Source organism: Mchenga conophoros, linkage group LG13, assembly GCF_057382185.1.
Source record: "Mchenga conophoros isolate Kocher_MC1m ecotype Shallow Benthic linkage group LG13, M_conophoros_male_GT1.1, whole genome shotgun sequence".
Classification (NCBI taxonomy): domain Eukaryota; kingdom Metazoa; phylum Chordata; class Actinopteri; order Cichliformes; family Cichlidae; genus Mchenga; species Mchenga conophoros.
In genome coordinates this window covers 34,101,202-34,122,036 of record NC_140538.1, presented here as the reverse complement: position 1 = coordinate 34,122,036, position 20,835 = coordinate 34,101,202, and the positions used below count along the sequence as shown (strand labels likewise).

The following is a 20,835-nucleotide window of genomic DNA, read 5'->3' as shown; positions in this document are numbered from 1 at the left end:
GGACACAGAAATGATGGGAAATTGTTAATCGCTTAAACAGGATTTTTAACTTGATTCAAATACAATAAAATAAAAATAAATAATACAAGACTAAAGAATTCTAAGTATTCTGTTAAATTGCCTTTAACTATGTAATATGAAAGTGAATATCTCTTGGCCACCAGCTTTATTTGTAGTGTACTGAACGTTGAAGCTTTGTGTTGAATGAATGAAGAAGCTCATATTGTCTTTTTTGGAACAGACTGAGGAATTTTAAGGGAGATTGACTGAATTTATGTCCCTTTCACTTTTCTCCATACTGTTTTGTGCAGTTGTGTCTCCAACGGGTTCCCGTCCACCAAGCCGCAACCGCAACAATGAGATGCCTGGAGATGAGGAGCTGGGTTTTGAGGCTGCTGTTGCTGCACTTGGTAAATTTATTCACCAATTGATTGGTTTCGTTCCTCTCAGTGTTTATCAGTATCTTCTTCTCCATCCTCACTACTTGTTTTCCTGCTCACTGTTTCTCACAAATGTTCAATTGTAACCTTTGTTTTGTGTCCACCCTCTGTGACTGCAGGTATGAAAACCACAGTCAGCGAGGCAGAGCATCCTCTGCTATGTGAAGGAACTAGACGAGTGAAGGGTGACCTGGCCCTGGCTCTCATGATCACCTATAAGGACGACCAGAGCAAGCTCAAGAAGGTAACAGCTACATTATAGTATTTCAGAACATGTACAGAAGATGTCCCGTCCAACCGCATATCAATTCTACACCTGTTACAGTCACAGAATTTGACTGTAACAGGCCAGTTTATTCATTTAATACGTTTTTTTTAAAACAAAGAAAGAAAATAGTGCAAAGTAATTCATTGACCAGTAACTGGATGTAACTGGAAAAAACTATACTAATTAAAAGGTGAGTGGTTCGATCCCCAGCTCCTTCTGTCTGAACGTCCAAGTTTCCTTAGGCAAAATACTAATTGCTCAAATTGTGTAAAAAAGTGAGTGAGTGCTTTTAAGCACGTAATACAGGCCTTTCACACAGGAGCTGCTCTCTGAAACACATTCATGTCTATTTCTTGCACAGTGAAGGAAAGCTTCACTTTGCTTGTCTGAGTCCGGTAAACACTGGCACAGGTTAACATGCATCTGGTTGGTTAACATCTGTCCTCTCTGTCCAAAATGTGAACATTGGCATCCTCGAAAGAGTGACCTTTATCCTTAAGATGCAGATGGACTGCTGAGTCTTGTCCTGTGGAGGTGGCTCTTCTGTGTTGTGCCATGCGCTTGTGAAGTGGCTGTTTGCTCTCTCCGATGTAGAGGTCTGGGCATTCCTCGCTGCACTGTACAGCATACACCACATTCTTAACAATGTGGTGTATGCTGTACAGTGCAGAGAGGACAGACGGTTTGAAAGAGGAGTGAAAGAAGCATCTATGTCCACTGTGAGCGACCATCTTTGAACAGAGGCGGGGGTTTACGACACCAACTCTCTGCCATCTTTAAAGAAGTCCAGACGCTTTTCTTTGCAAGCTCCTTTGACCCATGGAGGAGAGCTATAGATGGTCAGACAGTTGTGTTCTTACATTGAGTCTGACGTTTGATTACTTTGCTAACAAGTTTAACAGGATATTTCCATTCTCAGGTGTCTGATACCCTTCGACACTCATCAAAAGAATTTTCATCTCTTCTTTCTTTCTCTGATAATGATATTAGGCAATTAATTAGTACAAAGAATGTTAGATGTACATCTTTTTTGGGTACAATAACATTGGCTCAGGAGCTAGACCAGGTCACTGATCTAAATGGTGGTGGTTCAATCCCTGGCTCCCCTTAGTCTGCATGCCAAATATCCGGAGCAAGATATTAACCCCAAGTTGCTAATGGTAGTACTTAAATGGCAGACAGTGCTTGTGTGAATGGGTGAATCTGGCATGTTGTATAGAGCGCTTGTAGTACTCCAGAAAAGTAGAAAAGTGCTAAATAAGAATCAGTCCAGGCCATTACAAGGTTCTACTTGTATAAGGTAGGTAAGGATTTTCCTTGGAGTAAATTGTGACTATCACCAGATAATGTTCACACAACTAGATAGAAGTATGTAAAGATGTGCTTTAACCAAGCACATTGATTGAACGCACCCATCTAAGATTTTTCTGATTTCCACACTTTGGTATTTCATGTTGCTCATGTGGATTTCTGTTGTAGGGTGTATGCAAAGTGTAAGTGTTTTCTTACTCTCTGTATCAATGTGTTCTCTCTTTCCTGTCCACCCTCCATGCTCAGATATTGGATAAGCTATTGGACAGAGAGAGTCAGACCCACAAGCCCCAAACTCTAAGCTCCTTCTACTCAAGCAAGCCAGCAGCTGGCAGTCAGCGTAGTCCATCCAAACATACATCCTCCAGCCACAGTGGAGTGGGTGGGGCCACAGGAGTGGTCTCCAAACATGCTACGTCATCTTCCTCAGCATCTACTTTGGTGGCTTCATCCTCAAGCTCTTCCTCTGCTCTGACAATTGGCGGAGAGGGGGTGGCTCCTCAGGCTGATCTGAACCCAGTGCCAAATAACACAGCAGGGGAGAGTGCCGCTGAGACCAGGGAGCATGGTAAGAACCCCATTACCACGTCTCTTGGTTTCCACCTTTGTGTTCTTGTCATTCTCCAGGCACAAACATCCACTTGTTTTAGGTTTTTCCGCATGTTCACTATAACTATATTAAAAAAAAAAGTATAAAAGCTGTAAACAAGTGCTGCATGCATTTCACACACACACACACACACACACACACACACACACACACACACACACACACACACACAGCCACAGACCAGTACATACTTACTTGTCTGTGTACGGTCAGAACCAGCAAACTCTTTCAGCAGTTAGGTCGCTGGTTGCTAGTCCACCACTGTTCCTTCCTTGGACCACTTCTGATAGGTTCTGACCACTGCAGACCAGGAACACCCCACAAGAGCTGCAGTTTTGGAGATGTTCTAACCCAGTCATCTTAGCATCATAATTTGGTCCTTGGCAAACTTAGAATAGAATGGAATAGAATAGCCCTTTGTCATTGTACATATACAACAAATCTGTGGGTGCTCCACCCGACTACTACCCAAGAAATATGGATAACAAAACAGTAATATAAATAACATAAACCATGGTATACATAACAAAGTCTAAATATGAATAACGGGAACAGAAAGACTGAAATCTAAATAACAAAAGGAATAAAAAGCACACTGTATAATAAAGTGCACACAGTAAAAATGAGGCTGTGTAGTTACAAGGTGGCTTGAGTGTAGTACAAAAGACTTCAGTGGAGTTCAGTAGTGGCATTTGGATGTTGTACACAGTCAGGTTTGAGTTTCCTGAAGGATGAGTGTTACTCAGGACCATGTGTCAGAGTGAATGAGAGTGTGTGGTGGGGAATGGAGATCTGTGGCTGTTTGCTGTCCTAAACTTGCTAAAAACCTTTTTCTGCTTCTACCACATCAAAATGTTCAACTGCTCCCCGGCTGTGTGCGCGTGCATGTGTGTGTAAAGAGATCTCATGATCTGTCCTCGCTTTTTCAGATGGGCCTTCATCTTCAAGTGACCAGCAGAATGACATCGCTTCATTTAAGGAGGCCACAGTGCCCAGTCGGTTGGCACTGGGGGCACGCTGTGGATATAGTCAACGCTGCTGGGGCTCACCTGTACGGCAGAAGAAAAAACACACTGGTACAGTGTTACTAATATTAAGACTGCTATTATTATCTATACTTTTTTACGCCGAATACTGCTTTCATTTGTTCGGAAAAAATGTTGCTTTATGAGATGGGTACTTTTGATTATTGGCCTATTTAATATGTATAAGTGGTACTTTTTTCAGGCCTTAAACCTTACTGAAATACTCCACACTCTTATGTTATTTATATATGTGTGTGTATGTGTATATATATTAGGGGTGCAACGATACACAAAATTCACGGTTCGATACTTTGGTGTCACGGTTCGATATTTTTTCGATATAAAAAAAATGGTCATGCCTTTTTAATTTGTCATTTATTAAAATTATAAATATATATTTTAACTCAAAAGTACAGTTTTTAAATTTAATGTTGCTGAAACAACAAAATAATAAAAAAAAAAATAAATCGATGATCGAGAAATCACTCATCTTTGGAAAAGAGAGTTTATTACAGAGAAATGGCTCTTTCCAAAATAAAAGCTATACTATCCGCTTCTTCTGGGCTATATTCTCAGCAGCATACTAAACATATCAGGTCCCCATAAGGAGAATCCTGTGCTAACGGCTGTCTAAATGACTCGGGTAAAGTTTGTAGCATGCGTGCTTGTTGTTTTTGTCTGCTTCCACTTGTCTTTGCACTAGGATGATGTCGGCATAAATGTGCAGTCATATTCGTTGTGTTCCCACTAGTGCTGTCAGCTAGGGCTGGGCCATATTATACCGTTCACGGTAATACCGGTATAATGTTAGGCAACGATAGGAAAATGAAATATCGCGATAGAATATGAGTAAAACGCGCATGCGCAGTGCCTTTGTTTTCATATGCACATGGCCGATTGTTGAGTGAAACAGATGAACCAGAATTGGTTTGTAAAAATGGTGCAACTTCAGTGATGTGGAACTGGTTTGGTGTTTGTCCATCAGATACACGACAAAGCACATTTTTTTGCAGAACATACAAGCGGCCGTCGTTATTGTCGTATTTGTTGGACTAAGATGCTCTTAAATCTGGGAGTAATCTGGGTCCTAAACTCCGTATTCTTCAGGTCAAACAACACTGCAGCATCACTGAGAGTTAAAAACTGTCTAAATTCTTTCATCTTTAATAAAACGATCAGCATTGCTGCTTTACCAGGTGTAACTATGAAGTTTAACTTCCAGGCATCCATGAAAACAAAATTTATTACATTTAACGGAGTTAGAAGTTAGCAGGAAGCTAGCGGAAGTTAGCTCGCTAGTTTCGCTAGTTACCTAAGCATGATATTGCATGTTCTGACTGATATTTCTGAAAAAAATCAAACGTACAGCTCTGTTATCACTTCCAACATAAATGAAGACAGGAAACTAAACAGCAGTGACGTTTGTAGGGTTACTGAAGTTGGGCTAGCTGGTATATAATGATGTGCTACGTGATCGCTAGCGACACAGCTATGTTAGCATAACATAAACAGTGAAGCTGGAGGACGAACACTAACGCTTTTCCACTTCTAAAAGTTAACGTGAAGGTTCCTCATGGTTAGAGACAAATGCAATCGCATGGCAGGATGCTGTAAACGGACCAAACTTCAGTCAGGAGAACAACTGAGATAATCCATCCACAATACGAGGTCAGTCATTAATATACTGCAACAACATGGGAATAGAGCAGCTGCCAGAGAATTCAACATTAATGAATCAATGGTACAAAAGTGGAGGAAGCAAGAAGAATAAAATTTGATTCATCTGACTGCTTTGTTTCGCTTAATGTTTCACTGCTACACCTCTTTCCGGGATGCGTACAAAGCCCAATCCGGAGGGCGGTGCACTGTTGGACGGACCAATCGGAGTCTGCGCTGCGGGACTGTTTTGATCACGCGGACTGGGAAATGTTTCACGTGGCTGCTAGGGACATTGATGAATACACAGACTCAGTCTGCGGATTTATCAGGAAATGCGTGGAAGATGTCGTCCCATCCAGAACAGTTAAATCCTTCCCAAATCAAAAACCCTGGATTAACAGAGATGTTCGCGCGGCACTGGCGGCACGGAACACCGCTTTTGCCTCCGCGAACACATCGGACTACAAACACGCACATTACCAACTCCGGAAGACGATCAAAGCAGCCAAACGTGAGTACAGGGACAGGGTGGAGCAACAGTTTGACAACCCTCGGAGTATGTGGCAGGGACTAAACACGATCACAGACTTTAGAGGGAAAACCAGCACACCGCAGACCACGGCCTCTCTGTGTGAGGATCTAAACGTATTCTACGCTAGATTCGACACAGCGAACACCATGAGACCGGACAGTGTGCGCACCGCGGATGACGTCAGTGCGCACACTGTGTCTGAGGAGGATGTGCGGAGGTGCTTCAGGAAGGTGAACGCATGCAAAGCTACTGGTCCGGACGGGATTCCCGGCCGCGTCCTCAAGTCATGCGCGGCTCAGCTGGCTGGAGTGTTCACGCACATCTTCAACCTTTCCCTCTCTCTGTCTGTAGTCCCAGCCTGCTTCAAAATGGCCACCATCGTCCCTGTACCCAAATCCTCCACCATCTCCTCATTGAACGACTGGCGACCTGTAGCCCTGACCCCCATCGTAAGCAAATGCTTCGAGAAGCTGGTCAGGGACTTCATCTGCTCTGCACTACCCGACTCACTGGACCCTCTACAGTTTGCATACCGCCACAACAGGTCCACTGATGATGCCATAGCCCTGACACTACACACTGCCCTGTCACACCTGGAGAAGAGAGACACGTATGTGAGGATGCTGTTTGTAGATTACAGCTCAGCATTCAATACCATCGTTCCCTCGAAGCTGGACAGGAAACTGCAGGATCTAGGACTGAGCAGCTCCCTCTGCAGCTGGATCCTTAGCTTCCTGTCTGACAGACGCCAAGTGGTCAGACTGGGCAGTATCACCTCATCCCCCGTCACACTGAACACTGGTGCTCCACAGGGGTGTGTACTGAGCCCTCTCCTGTACTCACTCTACACCTACGACTGCACAGCCACTAACAACTCCAACATCATTGTGAAGTTTGCGGACGACACTACAGTGGTGGGTCTTATCACCAATGGTGATGAGACGGCTTACAGGGAGGAGGTCAGCGCCCTGACCCACTGGTGTCAAGACAACCATCTCACCCTCAACGTCGCAAAGACAAAGGAGTTGATAGTGGACTTCCGGAGGTGCAGAGAAGTACACACCCCCATCACCATCAACGGCGCTGCTGTGGAGAGAGTGAGCAGCTTCCGGTTCCTTGGCGTACACCTGGCTGAGGATCTTACGTGGTCAGTACACACAAACAAAACAGTGAAGAAGGCGCAGCAGCGCCTCTTCTTTCTCAGGAGACTGAAAAGATTCGGCATGAGCCCCCGCATCCTCAGGACCTTCTATCACTGTGCCATTGAGAGCATCCTCACTGGATGCATCACCACCTGGTATGGCAACAGCACCGCCTACAACTGCAAAGCTCTCCAGCGAGTAGTGCGGTGCTCTGAACGGATAATTGGAGGTGAGCTTCCCTCCCTCCAAGACATCTACAGGAAGCGGTGCCTGAGGAAAGCGGGGAGGATCATCAAGGACTCCAGTCACCCCAGCCATAAACTGTTCAGACTGCTTCCATCAGGAAGGAGGTTCTGCAGCATCCGATCCCGTACCAGCAGACTGAGAGACAGCTTTTTCCATCAGGCCATCAGACTGCTGAACACTTCATAGACACCTCAGCTTCACTACTGGAACTTTAACATTATGCACTCCATACTGTACAGTAATGCCACTGTTTTGCACATGTCTCACTCTGTATATTTTATTTTATTTATTTTATATATTTTATTTATTGTTTACTCTATTTAATTTGTAAAATATGTGTACACACACACACACACACACACACACACACACACACACGTAGAAAAATATTTAGTATACACATCCAGAAATGCATATACTATTATATATTGTACATATATTTATTAGTTTCAGATGTAGCCATTCTTGTATTTTGCTTGTTTACATTATTGTATTTTGCACAACTCTGTTGCTTGTGAAGCTCGCACACAAGAATTTCACTCACATGTGCTGTACCAATGTACCTGCACATGTGATGTGACAATAAAAGTGATTTGATTTGATTTTGATTTGAATGTGCCTTGTAGTCCTGTGCACCTTATGGTCCGAAAAATACGTACTGCACACTGCAGTTTAATGTTGCAAAGCACCTCTTTTTAACTTCAGTGGATATTATACATGGTTATGCTCAGGAAATGCCTTTTGGTTAAACTTTCAGCAAGGAATTTGCATTTGCACTGTTACATTTTTATAAAGCTTTAATGTACATAAAAACCAGCTTCTTGTTTAAGTGAAAATAAATGGAAGGTTGTCTTTTTGCGCTAGTAATGTTGTGGAGTTGTCTCGCATCAATTATATCGTCAGTTATATCGTTATCGCAAATTTTCAAATATATATCGTGATAAATATTTTTGGCCATATTGCCCTGCTCTACTGTCAGCGTTTAATCTCATTAAAATGACATTAACACCACAACGCGGCAAATCTCCATTAACGAGCTACCGCGGATCGCCCCGTGCGTGGGGCTGGACGGCATCAACACGTTAACAAGCTAACTGCGCTAACGCACTAGTTCCCATCAATTGAGCATTGCGTGGCACATCTGACATACTGTTTTACTTTAGTCCATGGCACGCTTACCATCAGGGTCATGCTTCACATGAAAACCAAGATAGTTCCAAACGCCAGATCTGAATGAGGGTGGGGGAGGTTTGGGTAGCGTTGAGGCAGTTGCCATGTTGCAACGAGCTTAGCTTCTGTCTTGCTAGCTTGCGCTGCGCTCAGTGGATCTGCGCTCGACAGTGCAGCCTAGGCGGAGTAGTCGAGCACAGATCCACTGAGCGCTCAACACAGACAACATCGTCAGAAGAAAAGTTGATAAATAAATTAAAATTTTGTTCGATACATATGCGTACCGAACCGAAAGCACTGTATCGAACGGTTCAATATCGATACGAGTATCGTTGCACCCCTAATATATATGTATATGTATATGTGTATATATATGTATATGTATGTATATATTCATATGTGTATACATACACATCAAACAGGACTGGATGTTGATTTTTTTTCGACAGGTATGGCGAGTATTGATAGCAGTGCTCCAGAGACCACCTCAGACAGTTCTCCTACTCTCAGTCGGCGGCCAATGCGGAGCGGCTGGGCAGCAGCGTCTTGGGGGCGGGGTCAGGACAGCGACAGCATCAGTAGTTCATCATCTGATTCTTTAGGCTCCTCCTCCTCCAGTGGCTCTCGCAGAGCAGGAGGTGGGGCCAGAGCCAAGAGCACGGACACAAGCAGGTAAACTTACACATGTTTATATTGGGTGCATACTGAGTATGAGATGTATGCAAAAGATAACTAAAGCTTTGCATTTCTTTAGTTGAATCTCTGAAAAGCACCAATAAAATGATTCCCAACAAGCTATCAGGCAAAAACTCTGCATGTGTAGTCATGCTGGGCAGTGGGGGTGTTTTGTTTTGTTTTTGTTTTGTTTTGTTTTTTTGTTTCTTTGTTTGTTTATGTTTTTTTAATTGAGGAAAGTTGGTGCACAAAAGAAGATGTGGGAGGCCTAAAAAATATCTACAGAAGGATAATCCATAAGAAATAAGAAAAAGAGAGGTCCAGAAAGGACCTGACACAAGACCCGAGGGATGCATTTAGCCCTCCAGTTGGTCTATGTACTGTTCACTGAAACCTCATTAGAACTGGTCTTAGTGAGTTATGGTGGCTGTCAAGAAACCCAAATTTGACATTTTTGGATCAAATTATTATTAAATTCAATCCAGTTTTATTTATATAGTGCCAAATCACAGCAAAAGTTGACTCAAGGCACTTTATATTCTAAGGTAGACAGATAATACAGAGAAATGGATGTTCAGCTGCCTGCCAGTTAGAAATAAGGGGAGGAAGACTGGACAACATGTGGAGGAGAGTCAGAGATTAATAATAACTAATGATTAAACACAAGAAATGCCCAGTGCATCATGGGAAGCCCCCAGCAGCCTAGGCCTATTGCAGCATAACTAAAGGACTAAGGCTCACCTGATCCAGCCCTAACTATATGCTTTAGCAAAAAGGAAAGTTTTAAGTCTAATCTGAAAAGTAAACGCTCTTTTGAGGGTATGCGATAGTATGAGGTCTTTAAGATAATATTGGTCTCATATTATTCAAGACCTTGTATACGAGGAGAAGCATTTTAAATTTGATTCTGGATTGAATAGGGAGCCAATGAAGCCATAATTATGCTCTCTGTTTCTAATTCCTGTCAGTACTCTCACTACAGAATTTTGGATCAACTGTAAACTTTTCAGGGAGGGATAAACTAGTTCTTGAGTGTTATTGCGCAAATGCAAAACAGCAGTCTTACATATTTGTTTAATGTACACATTGATGGACCTAACGGGATCAAAAAACTCATACTGCCCAATAGATTTAATACTATTTAATACTACTACAAAATAAAATTAAAGAAGTAAAGAGCTTTGGTTACATAGTGGAAATCCACAGTTTGTGTATCTATTTTAATTAATATTAATTAATTTTTCATAAATTCTTTGTTTAGGTACAAAGGACGACGTCCTGAGTGTCATGCCCCCCATGTCCCCAATCAGCCCTCAGAAGCAGCAGCTCACTTTTACTTTGAACTGGCTAAGACTGTGCTGATCAAAGCTGGAGGAAACTCCTCCACCTCCATTTTCACTCAGCCCTCAGCCAGTGGGGGGCACCAAGGTCCACATAGAAACCTGCACCTATGTGCCTTTGAGATTGGCCTGTATGCTCTTGGCCTCCACAATTTCGTTTCACCTAACTGGTTGTCCAGGACCTATTCCTCCCACGTGTCCTGGATCACGGGTGAGCAGAAGTGTGGCTGAAGGAAAAAGATAATGGCCCACGTTTAATGGCCCACGTTAGTCACTTACTTTTCCTCCTGTGTCCTTTTTTTGTTTTCAGGCCAAGCCATGGAAATCGGCAGTGCTGCCCTCAACATTTTGGTGGAATGTTGGGATGGTCACCTGACCCCTCCAGAGGTGGCATCCCTTGCGGACCGAGCATCGCGAGCAAGGGACCCCAACATGGTTCGGGCAGCAGCAGAGCTGGCCTTGAGCTGCTTGCCTCATGCTCATGCCCTCAATCCTAATGAAATCCAAAGAGCTTTGGTGCAGTGTAAAGAGCAGGTACTATGGGAGGGGGTTTGCACAGTAACTTTCCACTAAAGGTTTAAGGCATGTCTAGTAAACAGACTGGCAAGATTATAAGTTAGACTCAGTGTTGGGTAAGTTACTTTAAAATAGTAACTTAGTTACATTACTAGTTACTTCTCTCAAAAGTAACTCAGTTACTTCAAGTTACTCGTTACTTTCAAAGTAACTAGTTACTAGGGAAAGTAACTTTGGTTTTACTCAGAATTCTCTTGTTAATGTGTTTCTTCCATAACTTTGCCAGTCTTCTAGCTTGCTTACTTGCCACAAGTGCACTGTGCTACCTACCAATAGAAAGGAAAAGATAATGTGCATATTTCCACGAGAGAAGTCCCACGCCTGGACCGTCATTGACTGCTGCCATGATTCTAGGCTACGTCACAGCGTCATGTGCGCCTTTTACATCCAACACAAAAACTGCAGTCGTGGTGCTTTTGATTGTACTCAGAACTCGGAAATCCTGCCTTCTGAATAGGAAGATGTAGGTAACACCAGACTGCAGATGAGCTGCTTACAGGGCTGGACTGGGACAGAAAATTGGCCCGGGCATTTTGACTAGAGACCGGCCCACCATTATAGGAAAAATCATAAAGCCTTTGAATGAAAACAAACGCTGTTGTGACAGTGATGTTCACTGTTCTGATGGTATATATCCATCAATCTATCAATCGTTTGTTGTAAGATTCAGATAATTATTTTTTAAAAGTGAGACATTTTAAATGAGAATAAGAAAGAAAAGTATTTCCTTGTGCCCCCCTCTCCCTGTTAATGCCCTACATGCCCCCTGGCAACACTTTGCTAGACCCGCCCCTGCACAGTTACCAGCTGTCAGCTACCTAAAAAAGGACCCTGGTGTTATTTGTCTCTCAGAAACAGTTCATAACTTCCCTTCAACTCATTCATGTCACCTAAAAGGTAAACCTGTTTCTCCATCACCTGTTCAGCTCTGATGGTTCAGTAAGGACATCTCCTGGTTTCATCTTCATGTTTCCCTCTCACCAGATAACCAAACCATATCATGACCAGCAGCTTTACAGCTGTGGCTCCAGCAAACATCAGCTGATACTAGAAATTAATATTAAATAAATTCTAACAACAGCTGATCAAGCTTAAACGTGCTGCTGTTGTTTAGCGCGACATCCGCTGGTTTCCTCTTTCTGGCACAAAGTGGGCGATAAACAAACAAGAGAGAAAAGCCGATCAGCTGATCATTGATCAGTTTTCATGATTGAAGTAGAAACAGGAGAGGGAGGGGGGAGAATGAGAGAAGAAGAGGCAGCTGTGCAGCATAAACACAGAATAACTGCAGCTTTGTGCCTTTTTCATTGCAGCTGAATTACGGGACAAACTGTTCATTTTCACCTCAATAAGAAACGCGTAATATTTTCTCTGAATACCAGACGGGACGGTTGGCAACTCTAATAACTTATGAGCAAAATAAAGTGCAACATCATTAACATCATAGCACCACCCAGCTGTATAGAAACTCCGTCATGCTAGCTAGCACGCAGTACGGAAAAAGTCCGAATAACGAAAATAAACTCCACCTAAACTTGGTTCATATCTGACCCAGAGAGACTGCAGGTCATAACTTCTTACCTGAAGTTCAGTTCACACTTGGACCGGCGGCCGCCTCGGGTCTCTTTTCCTTCTGCGTCCCCTTTCCTTCATCCACCTGCTGGCCTCCACCACTTGCTAATGTTACTGAATCTGTGGAAGCTCCGCGACAGCCACCACACGAAGTAACGAGTAACGACCCTATCTAAATCCCAGTAACGACTAACGCGTTCCTGATTTTGGCATAATAACTAGTTACCGTGCTCGTTACCACAATAATAACGTAGTTACTGTAACGCGTTACTTAATAACGCATTAGTCCCAACACTGGTTAGACTGTTACTAATTCTAACTGTTATAACTTGTTTATTTTATTTAAAAGGGACAGATTATACTGATTAACATGACTAGAGATCCATAACTAGTTTAGACAATTATAGAATTGTTTTTTAACTTTAATTTGATTTTCATTAATTGCATTGCATTAAGTGATTAGAAATTGCAACCATTTCTAGACCGCCATCTTTAGACCATTTAATGGTTTTTCTTTATTTTTTATTATTTTTCACATTTTCTTACATGTAATTCCTCCTTTGACTCCTTAGTCCATTTCTTCGTGGTTTTAATCTCAGACTTAGACGTTCTTTCTGTAAGTAGCTATAAGGTGAAGCAGACAGTGATCAGAGAGTCCATGAGCTGCACAGGGAACAGCACAGAGGGTGGTCTAGTAGTTTAGCATCCCTGGTGGAACACTTAATCTGTTGTCTGCATTTTGGAAGTTCATGGGTGAGGTTTGCACTGTAAAAATCCCTAGAAATAATGCTCAGGCAAGATGTTTTTTCTCTCCTTGTTGGCTATCTGGTCAACAAGCTGATTTTGAGCCTCTGACACACAGGCTTGTGGTGGGATGTAAACACCGACCACAATGAATGAAGAGAATTCCCTCTGTAAATAAAAAGGTTTGTAGTTCATAAAGAAAGACTCCAGGTGAGGGCTACGTCACTTTCCTCAGAGTGTGACTGCACACTAGCCTTTACTGATTTAGAAGCAGATTCCACCACCTCTTGTTTTTCCTGAGAGCTCCACGCTTTAGTCCACTGGGAAAAAACCCCTGAAGTCTGGCATCCGAAGAGCAGAGGCAGAGGAGTTTTTTACAAGTTCACTCATTTTATTTGCCAGTGATCGGATGTTCACCAGGTGTATAGATGGGAGTGAGGCGTGCTGACATAGTTTGATGAGTCATCGTCAATGAAAACCAGGGGAAAAAAAATATAGACATGACTGTCCAATGTTTAAGAGTTCATCTCTGCAAAAGTGACAGGAGGATAGCAGCAAAAACACTGAGTACACTCACAGAAATCAGCAACGCTGATTTTTTTTTTTCCCTGGGGTGGCTGTAGCTGAGGAGGTGGAGCACATCATTGGCTGATGAAGTTGGTGGTTCCCTCAGTCTGCATTGCCAAATATTGTTGTGCATTGCCAAGTTGCTCTCTGAAGCATCCATCGGAGTATGAATGTGTGTGAATGTTGGTTTGAGAAAACAGTGTAGAAATAAGAAGCATATATCCCTGTACCCTTCAGAATTTATCCTGATCCTTCTATCAGTACTCATATCATCATTAAACACAAGTAAGCCAGTTCAACAGACAGGCATACGTGCCCATGCCATGTCATTCCCTCCACCAGTGAAAGAGTATGTTTTACCCTATGGGGTCATTAACTATTCCTTTCCTTTGCCATACTTCTTGTTTGCGGTCATTTTATCATGGTGGAGTGATGTGGTAGATGCTAAATGGACAGATTCTTATGCAGTACTTTTCTATTCTCTCAGAGCACTCAAAGCACTTTATCAGCAATATGATATGAACTGGATCGTGTCTATTGAACAAAAGGATGTCGTATTGTTTGATAGAAATGAAAGTTATCAAATATCAAAGTGAACAAATGATGTGGCAGGATTGTTTAACACTATGCAATATATTCAGTACTGGAATTTATATTCAATATTAATTGTAGCTAGGCTCAAAATGTTAATGCTAGCTTGTTAGCATTATGATTTCAAAAATCATTGCCTTCTGTTTTTGTTTACATTTTGCAATGTCCCAAATTTGTTTGTAGAGGTGCAATTCAAGTCAGTTTCAATGTTGTTTCCTTAGCAGTCAGTGATAATACATCTTTTTGGATTTATGTTGTGGTTTCTCTAATTATCAAAGTAACTATCAAATATAACCTGAAATTCAACAAAAAATGTTACTTCATGGTTTATGTGTCTTGTGATGTACTGTCAAATCCTGCACATAAAATATCTGGTGTGTGGGAATATCTGAGTTATGAGGAACATTACTGTGAAAGTGGCTTATGGCACACTGCCATAACCTTAAACCAAAGCAGCAATATTACATAGCCCATGTAAATTTAAATTTCATTCATTAAACGTTTTGCTTCCTCATCTCACTTCCTCTCTGTCCTGTTTTCCTCTAGGATAATGTCATGCTGGAGAAGGCCTGCATGGCAGTAGAGGAAGCAGCTAAGGGTGGAGGTGTCTACCCCGAGGTTCTGTTTGAGGTGGCTCACCAGTGGTACTGGTTGTATGAGCAGTCAGTAGGTGGAGGATCAAGCCAACAACGGGAAACATCCGGCCGATGTGGGGCAAACGGCGGTTCGGGCAGGAGGCCCCCAGAGTCTAACTGTGGTGTTCTTGACAGTGGAGTCAACATGGAGTCTCCAGGGGTAGCAACAGTCACAGCTTCCGTCACTGCAGCCGCTGTCGTACCAGTTATCTCTGTAGGGTCCACCATTTACCAATCCCACGCTATGCCTGGCCAGGCTATGGCTCACCCCCACACCCCGGGCCTCCACCCATACACCACTATCCAGGCCCATCTCCCCACCGTCTGCACGCCCCAATTCCTAGGGCACCCTCTGCAGCATGTCCCCCGGCCCACCGTCTTCCCTGTGTCTGGGGCTGCATATCCACAGGTCAGAGCACAAGTACATTTTGGATCATTTTAGATAGTTTTGACTCAACTATGTTTTTCATTGTCTTTAAAGTCTTTTATATTCTTCTCTAAAAATATTTTATTGCAAGCGGTTAAATTCAAAGGGAACACCCCATAAAGTAAGAAAACGCAAAATAATGGCAAGCTGAAAGACATTGCTACACTTGAACTGAAAAACAAAAACCAGGATGAGAACAAATTGACACACTGAAGAAATATAGCAGATAGACAGACATACACATACATACTTTTTTCAGGAGTGTTTCCTGGTACTGTTCCAGAAATATCAAATATGGTTTGTTTTGACCCCTATATTTTTTTTCTCCTCCCCTTTTGTGAGTGTGGACGCTTCATCTCTTTGCTCTTTAATGCTTTGCTTCTTTTATTGATTTTATTGATTTTTATGCTGATTTTTTCCCTTTTTTCCTTATGAGCTTACCTGCGATAGCTTCTGGACACTCATAGATCATTAGGACTAAAGTGTTCTTAACAGAAACAGCAACATTTTTATAGTTACCTTATCCTCAGCGCTCCGTGTGTCTGTGGCCTAGACACAGCTGAAGCCTGATTACAGCGTCTGAGCACCGAGCAGCCTCAATAGCCTGGAAAGGGGCTAACCGCTAGGCTAACTAGCAACAAGATGCCTTCCCTCTCCACAGATGACTACCACAGCCTCCTGCAGAAGATTGCAGTACTGGAGACAAAAATTCATCGCTTAGAAGTAAACGTGGAGGTAAATGGACTGTGTGGAAATGAAACAACCTTGCCTTTGATTCAAAACAATGGCGATGAGCAAGCTAGTACACAGCTAAGGAGCACAGATAACATGACCAAGAAAGTAGACTCTGTGCATTATTATAAATCCTCAAGTGATAATCCCCCCTTGGACTGTCTTGGTGCAAAACCAAGACATAAATCATGTCTCCTGGAATGGGGAGGACGTACCACAGGCAGGGCACAGCGAGCTGAAATCTCTGAAACCGACTGGCTTTCACTTCCTACGAGACAGAGAAGCTCTTCTACCCCTGTATACGGGAGGAAACAGGACTGGACAACCGTGAATAGGAAGAATAACAACAAACCTCCAAAACAACTGAATGTGAAACTGCAGAACAGATTTGCTCCACTATCAAAGGACCCTGGATCTATATCGGACAACCATCCATCTAAAAGCAGCGAAGTAAGGTCTGAAAATCTGTTGAATAGCAAAAGACCACAGGGAAAGCTAAAGGCTAGGCCTGAAACTCTGATTGTGGGTGACTCTGCCACAAAGGATGTGCGGTAAGAACACTAAAGTCCTCTGCTTTCCTAAGGATATGGTCAACAACCTGAAGGAGAGAATTCTTCAAATTGCAGATGAATATCCAACTGTGACAAACATTGTTCTGCATACAGGGTCAAACGATGTGTCCAAACAACAGTCGGAGGTTCTGAAACGGGACTTTATTGGATTATTAAATACTGTAAACTCTCTGAATGCAGCTGTATTCATCAGTGGACCTGTACCGCCGGTCAGAGGAGGAGACGAGAGATTCAGCAGGTTGTTTACACTGAATAAATGGCTTATATCAGCATGTGCTGACCACTCAGTGCATTTTATCGACAACTTTAATATTTTTTGGGAACGCAGGCATCTGTTTAAAGCAAATGGATTTAATTTTAACAAGTCAGGGGTGAAACTGTTCACCTCCAACTTGTTTTATTCCATACGTCATCCATCTGTGCTTGGTGCCAAGGCTGAGATAAACGAGGAGTTATCTCATAAAGAGGAACAAACAGTACTCCAAGAACAGACAAAGCCCAGCAGAAACCTTGAGGAGGAGCTCCATTTGCCCCCACCCGGGAAGAGCCTCAGAAAGGAGAGACATCCATGGCATCTGAGGAAGAGCCTCAGAAAGGAGAGACATCTAAGGCAAGAAGAGGGGTCCCTATTTGCCTCCAACTCTCTCAACAACACCAACGACCAGGACAAGGGACCACGACCTTCCCCAGTCCCCCAAACCCCTGACAGGCCATCACCCTCCTCCCCCTCCCTTTCTCCCTCCTCCCCACACCTGAAATTCACTGAGGAGATGATGGAGCGGGTCAATGCTGGGCTCAGATCTACCCCCGTCCCAATCCCTTTTTGTCCCCCATAAACCCCCCACCAGAGCGGCCAAAGGTTCGCCATCGAGCCCCACCCTCAACAGAGCAATCGAAGTCACATTGCCCAGCCTCGCCCCCCTTAGTTCCTCTTCATGCCCTGTCTCCGCAGTCTGATGTGTGATGTGTGGAGGGTCCGGGCTGTGAGGATTATGGCAGTGGTGACTTTTCCCAGGAGAAGCTGGGACCCTGTTTACTAGAAGGTTTTAAAATTTCTGTACTTTTAGGTGACAGGAGACATGTGGCCTGGTCAAAACACAGAGAGCTGCACTCTAAAAGATCTTTAAACATAGTAAACATACCTTGTGTGCCACAGACTGCTCCCAAACACGAGGGGACAAGTAATACCTCTAAAACACTTAAGTTGGCTTTATTAAACGTTAGATCTTTAGCTGGGAAAACATTTTTAATTAATGATTTAATCACTGAGCACAGCCTTGATTTTATGTTTTTAACTGAAACTTGGTTGGATCAAAGTAACAGTGTAGCTGTTCTCATCGAGACGACCCCTCCTAACTACAGTTTTATCAGTGAGGTCAGGGCGAGCAGGAGAGGAGGAGGGGTTGCTGTCTTATTTAATGAATCATTTCAATGTAAGCAGCTATCTCCTGGAAGTTTTCAGTCTTTTGAATATGTGGCTTTACAGCTGAAGGCCCCATCCAAAGTTGTGTTTCTTAATGTTTACAGGCCTCCCACATACTGCACAGACTTTTTTTAATGACCTCAGTGAACTGCTGTCTGTGATCTGTGTTGATTTTGACTGTGTAATTATTGCTGGGGATTTTAACATTCATGTGGACAACCCTCAGGACAAAGGGACTAAAGACCTGAGTAACACTCTGGGCAACTTTGGGCTGACTCAGCATGTAACAGAGGCCACACATAATAGAGGACACACTCTTGACCTACTGATCTCCAAAGGCCTGAGCATTTCAAAGGTTACTGTGTCTGATGTGGGCCTGTCTGATCATTACTGTGTTTTCTTTGAAAGTAAAATCTCAGCCCACACAAATATATCAACAACAGTGATCACAAAACGGTGTATAACTGAACACAGTAGTGCAATTTTTAACCAGGTCTTCCCATTAACACCTCACCTGTCCAGAGGGTCAGTCAATGAGCTCGTCAATAGCTTCAATGCTAACATGTTAAATGTAATGGACACTATTGCTCCCATTAAGGTGAAGGTTATCTCTGGAAGGAAAAAGTCTCCATGGAGAAACTCCACACTGGTGAAAAATGAAAAAAGAGAGTGTAGGAAAGCTGAGCGCAGATGGAGAAAAACAAATCTCCAGGTTCATTATGACATTTATAAAGAGAAACTTCACAATTATAATTTACAACTGAGGAATGCAAGGAGGTCCTACTTCTCTGACATCATCACTAAAAACAGCCATAATGCTCGGGTCTTATTTTCTACAGTCGACAGGCTAACAAACCCTCCTGTGTCAGTGGCAGCTGAACTTCATTCGACCATGGCCTGCAATGACTTTGCCAAATTCTTCACAGAAAAAATCCAAAAAATTAAACAAGCAATTGGTACATCAACAGCAGATCCAGGATATGTACTGTGTCCACCAAAAAACTGTTTAAACACCATGAAACAGTTTCAACCTATTAACAGCAAAGACCTGGAGGACATCTTAGGTCAGCTGAACTCCTCCTCCTGCTGTTTAGATGTCCTGCCAACAAGTTTTTTCAAAAAGGTCTCAAAGACTTTAGAGTCAACTTTTCTTTATTTCAGGTGTGTTTCCAGAATCACTAAAAACTGCTGTAATCAAACCTATACTGAAAAAGGACAATCTTGACAAGACACAAATGAACAACTACAGGCCGATCTCAAATCTCCCATTTTTAAGTAAGATCATTGAAAAAGCAGTTTCTCAACAGCTCAGTTACTTCTTAAAACAGAATAATTGCTACGATGCCTTCCAGTTAGGTTTTAGACAGAACCACAGCACTGAAACCGCTCTGACCAAAGTGTTTAATGACATATGTCTGAATACAGACAGTGGAAAAATGTCAGTCTTAGTTTTACTGGATCTCAGTGCAGCATTTGATACAGTTGACCACAACATATTACTCAAACGACTGGAGAACTGGACAGGTCTTTCAGGAACTGTACTAAACTGGTTCAAAACATACTTAGAAAACAGGAAATACTTTGTATCAATAGGTAACTTCACATCTGAGCAGACAAGTATCACATGTGGAGTTCCCCAAGGTTCCATCTTGGGACCCCTTCTGTTTAACATCTACATGCTCCCACTGGCACAGATTATAAACAACAACAAAATAAACTATCACAGCTATGCAGATGACACACAAATATATATCACAATGTCACCAGGAGACCGAGGCCCTGTACAGGCTCTTGGTAAATGCATTGAGGAAATCAATGACTGGTTGTGCCACAATTTTCTCCAGCTAAACAAAAACAAAACTGAGGTAATAGTCTTTGGCGCCAAAGAAAAACGATTACAGGTCACCAGAGAACTTCAATCTATACATCTAAAAACCACAAACCAGGCGAGAAAATTGGGTGTAGTGATGGATGCAGACCTAAACTTAGAAAAACACATTAAGACAATAACAAAATCAGCTTACTATCACCTCAAGAATATTTCAAGGATAAAAGATCTGATGTCTCAACAGGACCTGGAAAAACTAGTCCATGCATTCATCTTTAGTAGGCTTGATTACTGTAACAGCATCTTTACAGGTCTACCTAAAAAATCAGTCAGACAACTACAGCTCATTCAGAACTCTGCTGCTCGAGTCCTCACTAAGACCAAAAAAGTGGACCACATCAGTCCAGCTCTGAGGTCTTTACACTGGCTGCCTGTCCGTCAGAGGATAGACTTTAAAGTTCTGATGCTGGTCTATAAAGCTCTGAATGGTTTAGGACCAAAATACATCAATGACCTCCTGACCCAGTATGAACCTTCCAGATCCCTCAGGTCATCTGGATCCGGTCTTTTATCAGTTCCCAGAGTCAGAACCAGACACGGAGAAGCTGCATTCAGCTTCTATGCTCCTTATATCTGGAACAAACTCCCAGAAAGCCTCAGATCAGCTGAAACACTTAGTTTATTTAAATCCAGGTTGAAGACTCACCTGTTCTCAGCTGCATTTGAATAAAGCACCAAATCCACACTTTT

At 42.7% G+C, this 20,835-nt stretch overlaps 1 protein-coding gene across 1 annotated transcript in view; it reads left to right on the top strand.

Moving 5' to 3' along the window:
- The window catches only part of zswim8 (zinc finger, SWIM-type containing 8), a 65,117-nt gene that overhangs the window by 30,812 nt on the left and 13,470 nt on the right, over positions 1–20,835 (top strand). The window contains exons 14-21 of the mRNA XM_085243120.1: positions 312–410; positions 560–684; positions 2,266–2,587; positions 3,559–3,705; positions 8,853–9,075; positions 10,340–10,629; positions 10,729–10,952; positions 15,015–15,512. Of these exons, the coding sequence (XP_085099246.1) occupies positions 312–410; positions 560–684; positions 2,266–2,587; positions 3,559–3,705; positions 8,853–9,075; positions 10,340–10,629; positions 10,729–10,952; positions 15,015–15,512 (1,928 nt within the window). The remainder of the gene's footprint in view (positions 1–311; positions 411–559; positions 685–2,265; positions 2,588–3,558; positions 3,706–8,852; positions 9,076–10,339; positions 10,630–10,728; positions 10,953–15,014; positions 15,513–20,835) is intronic.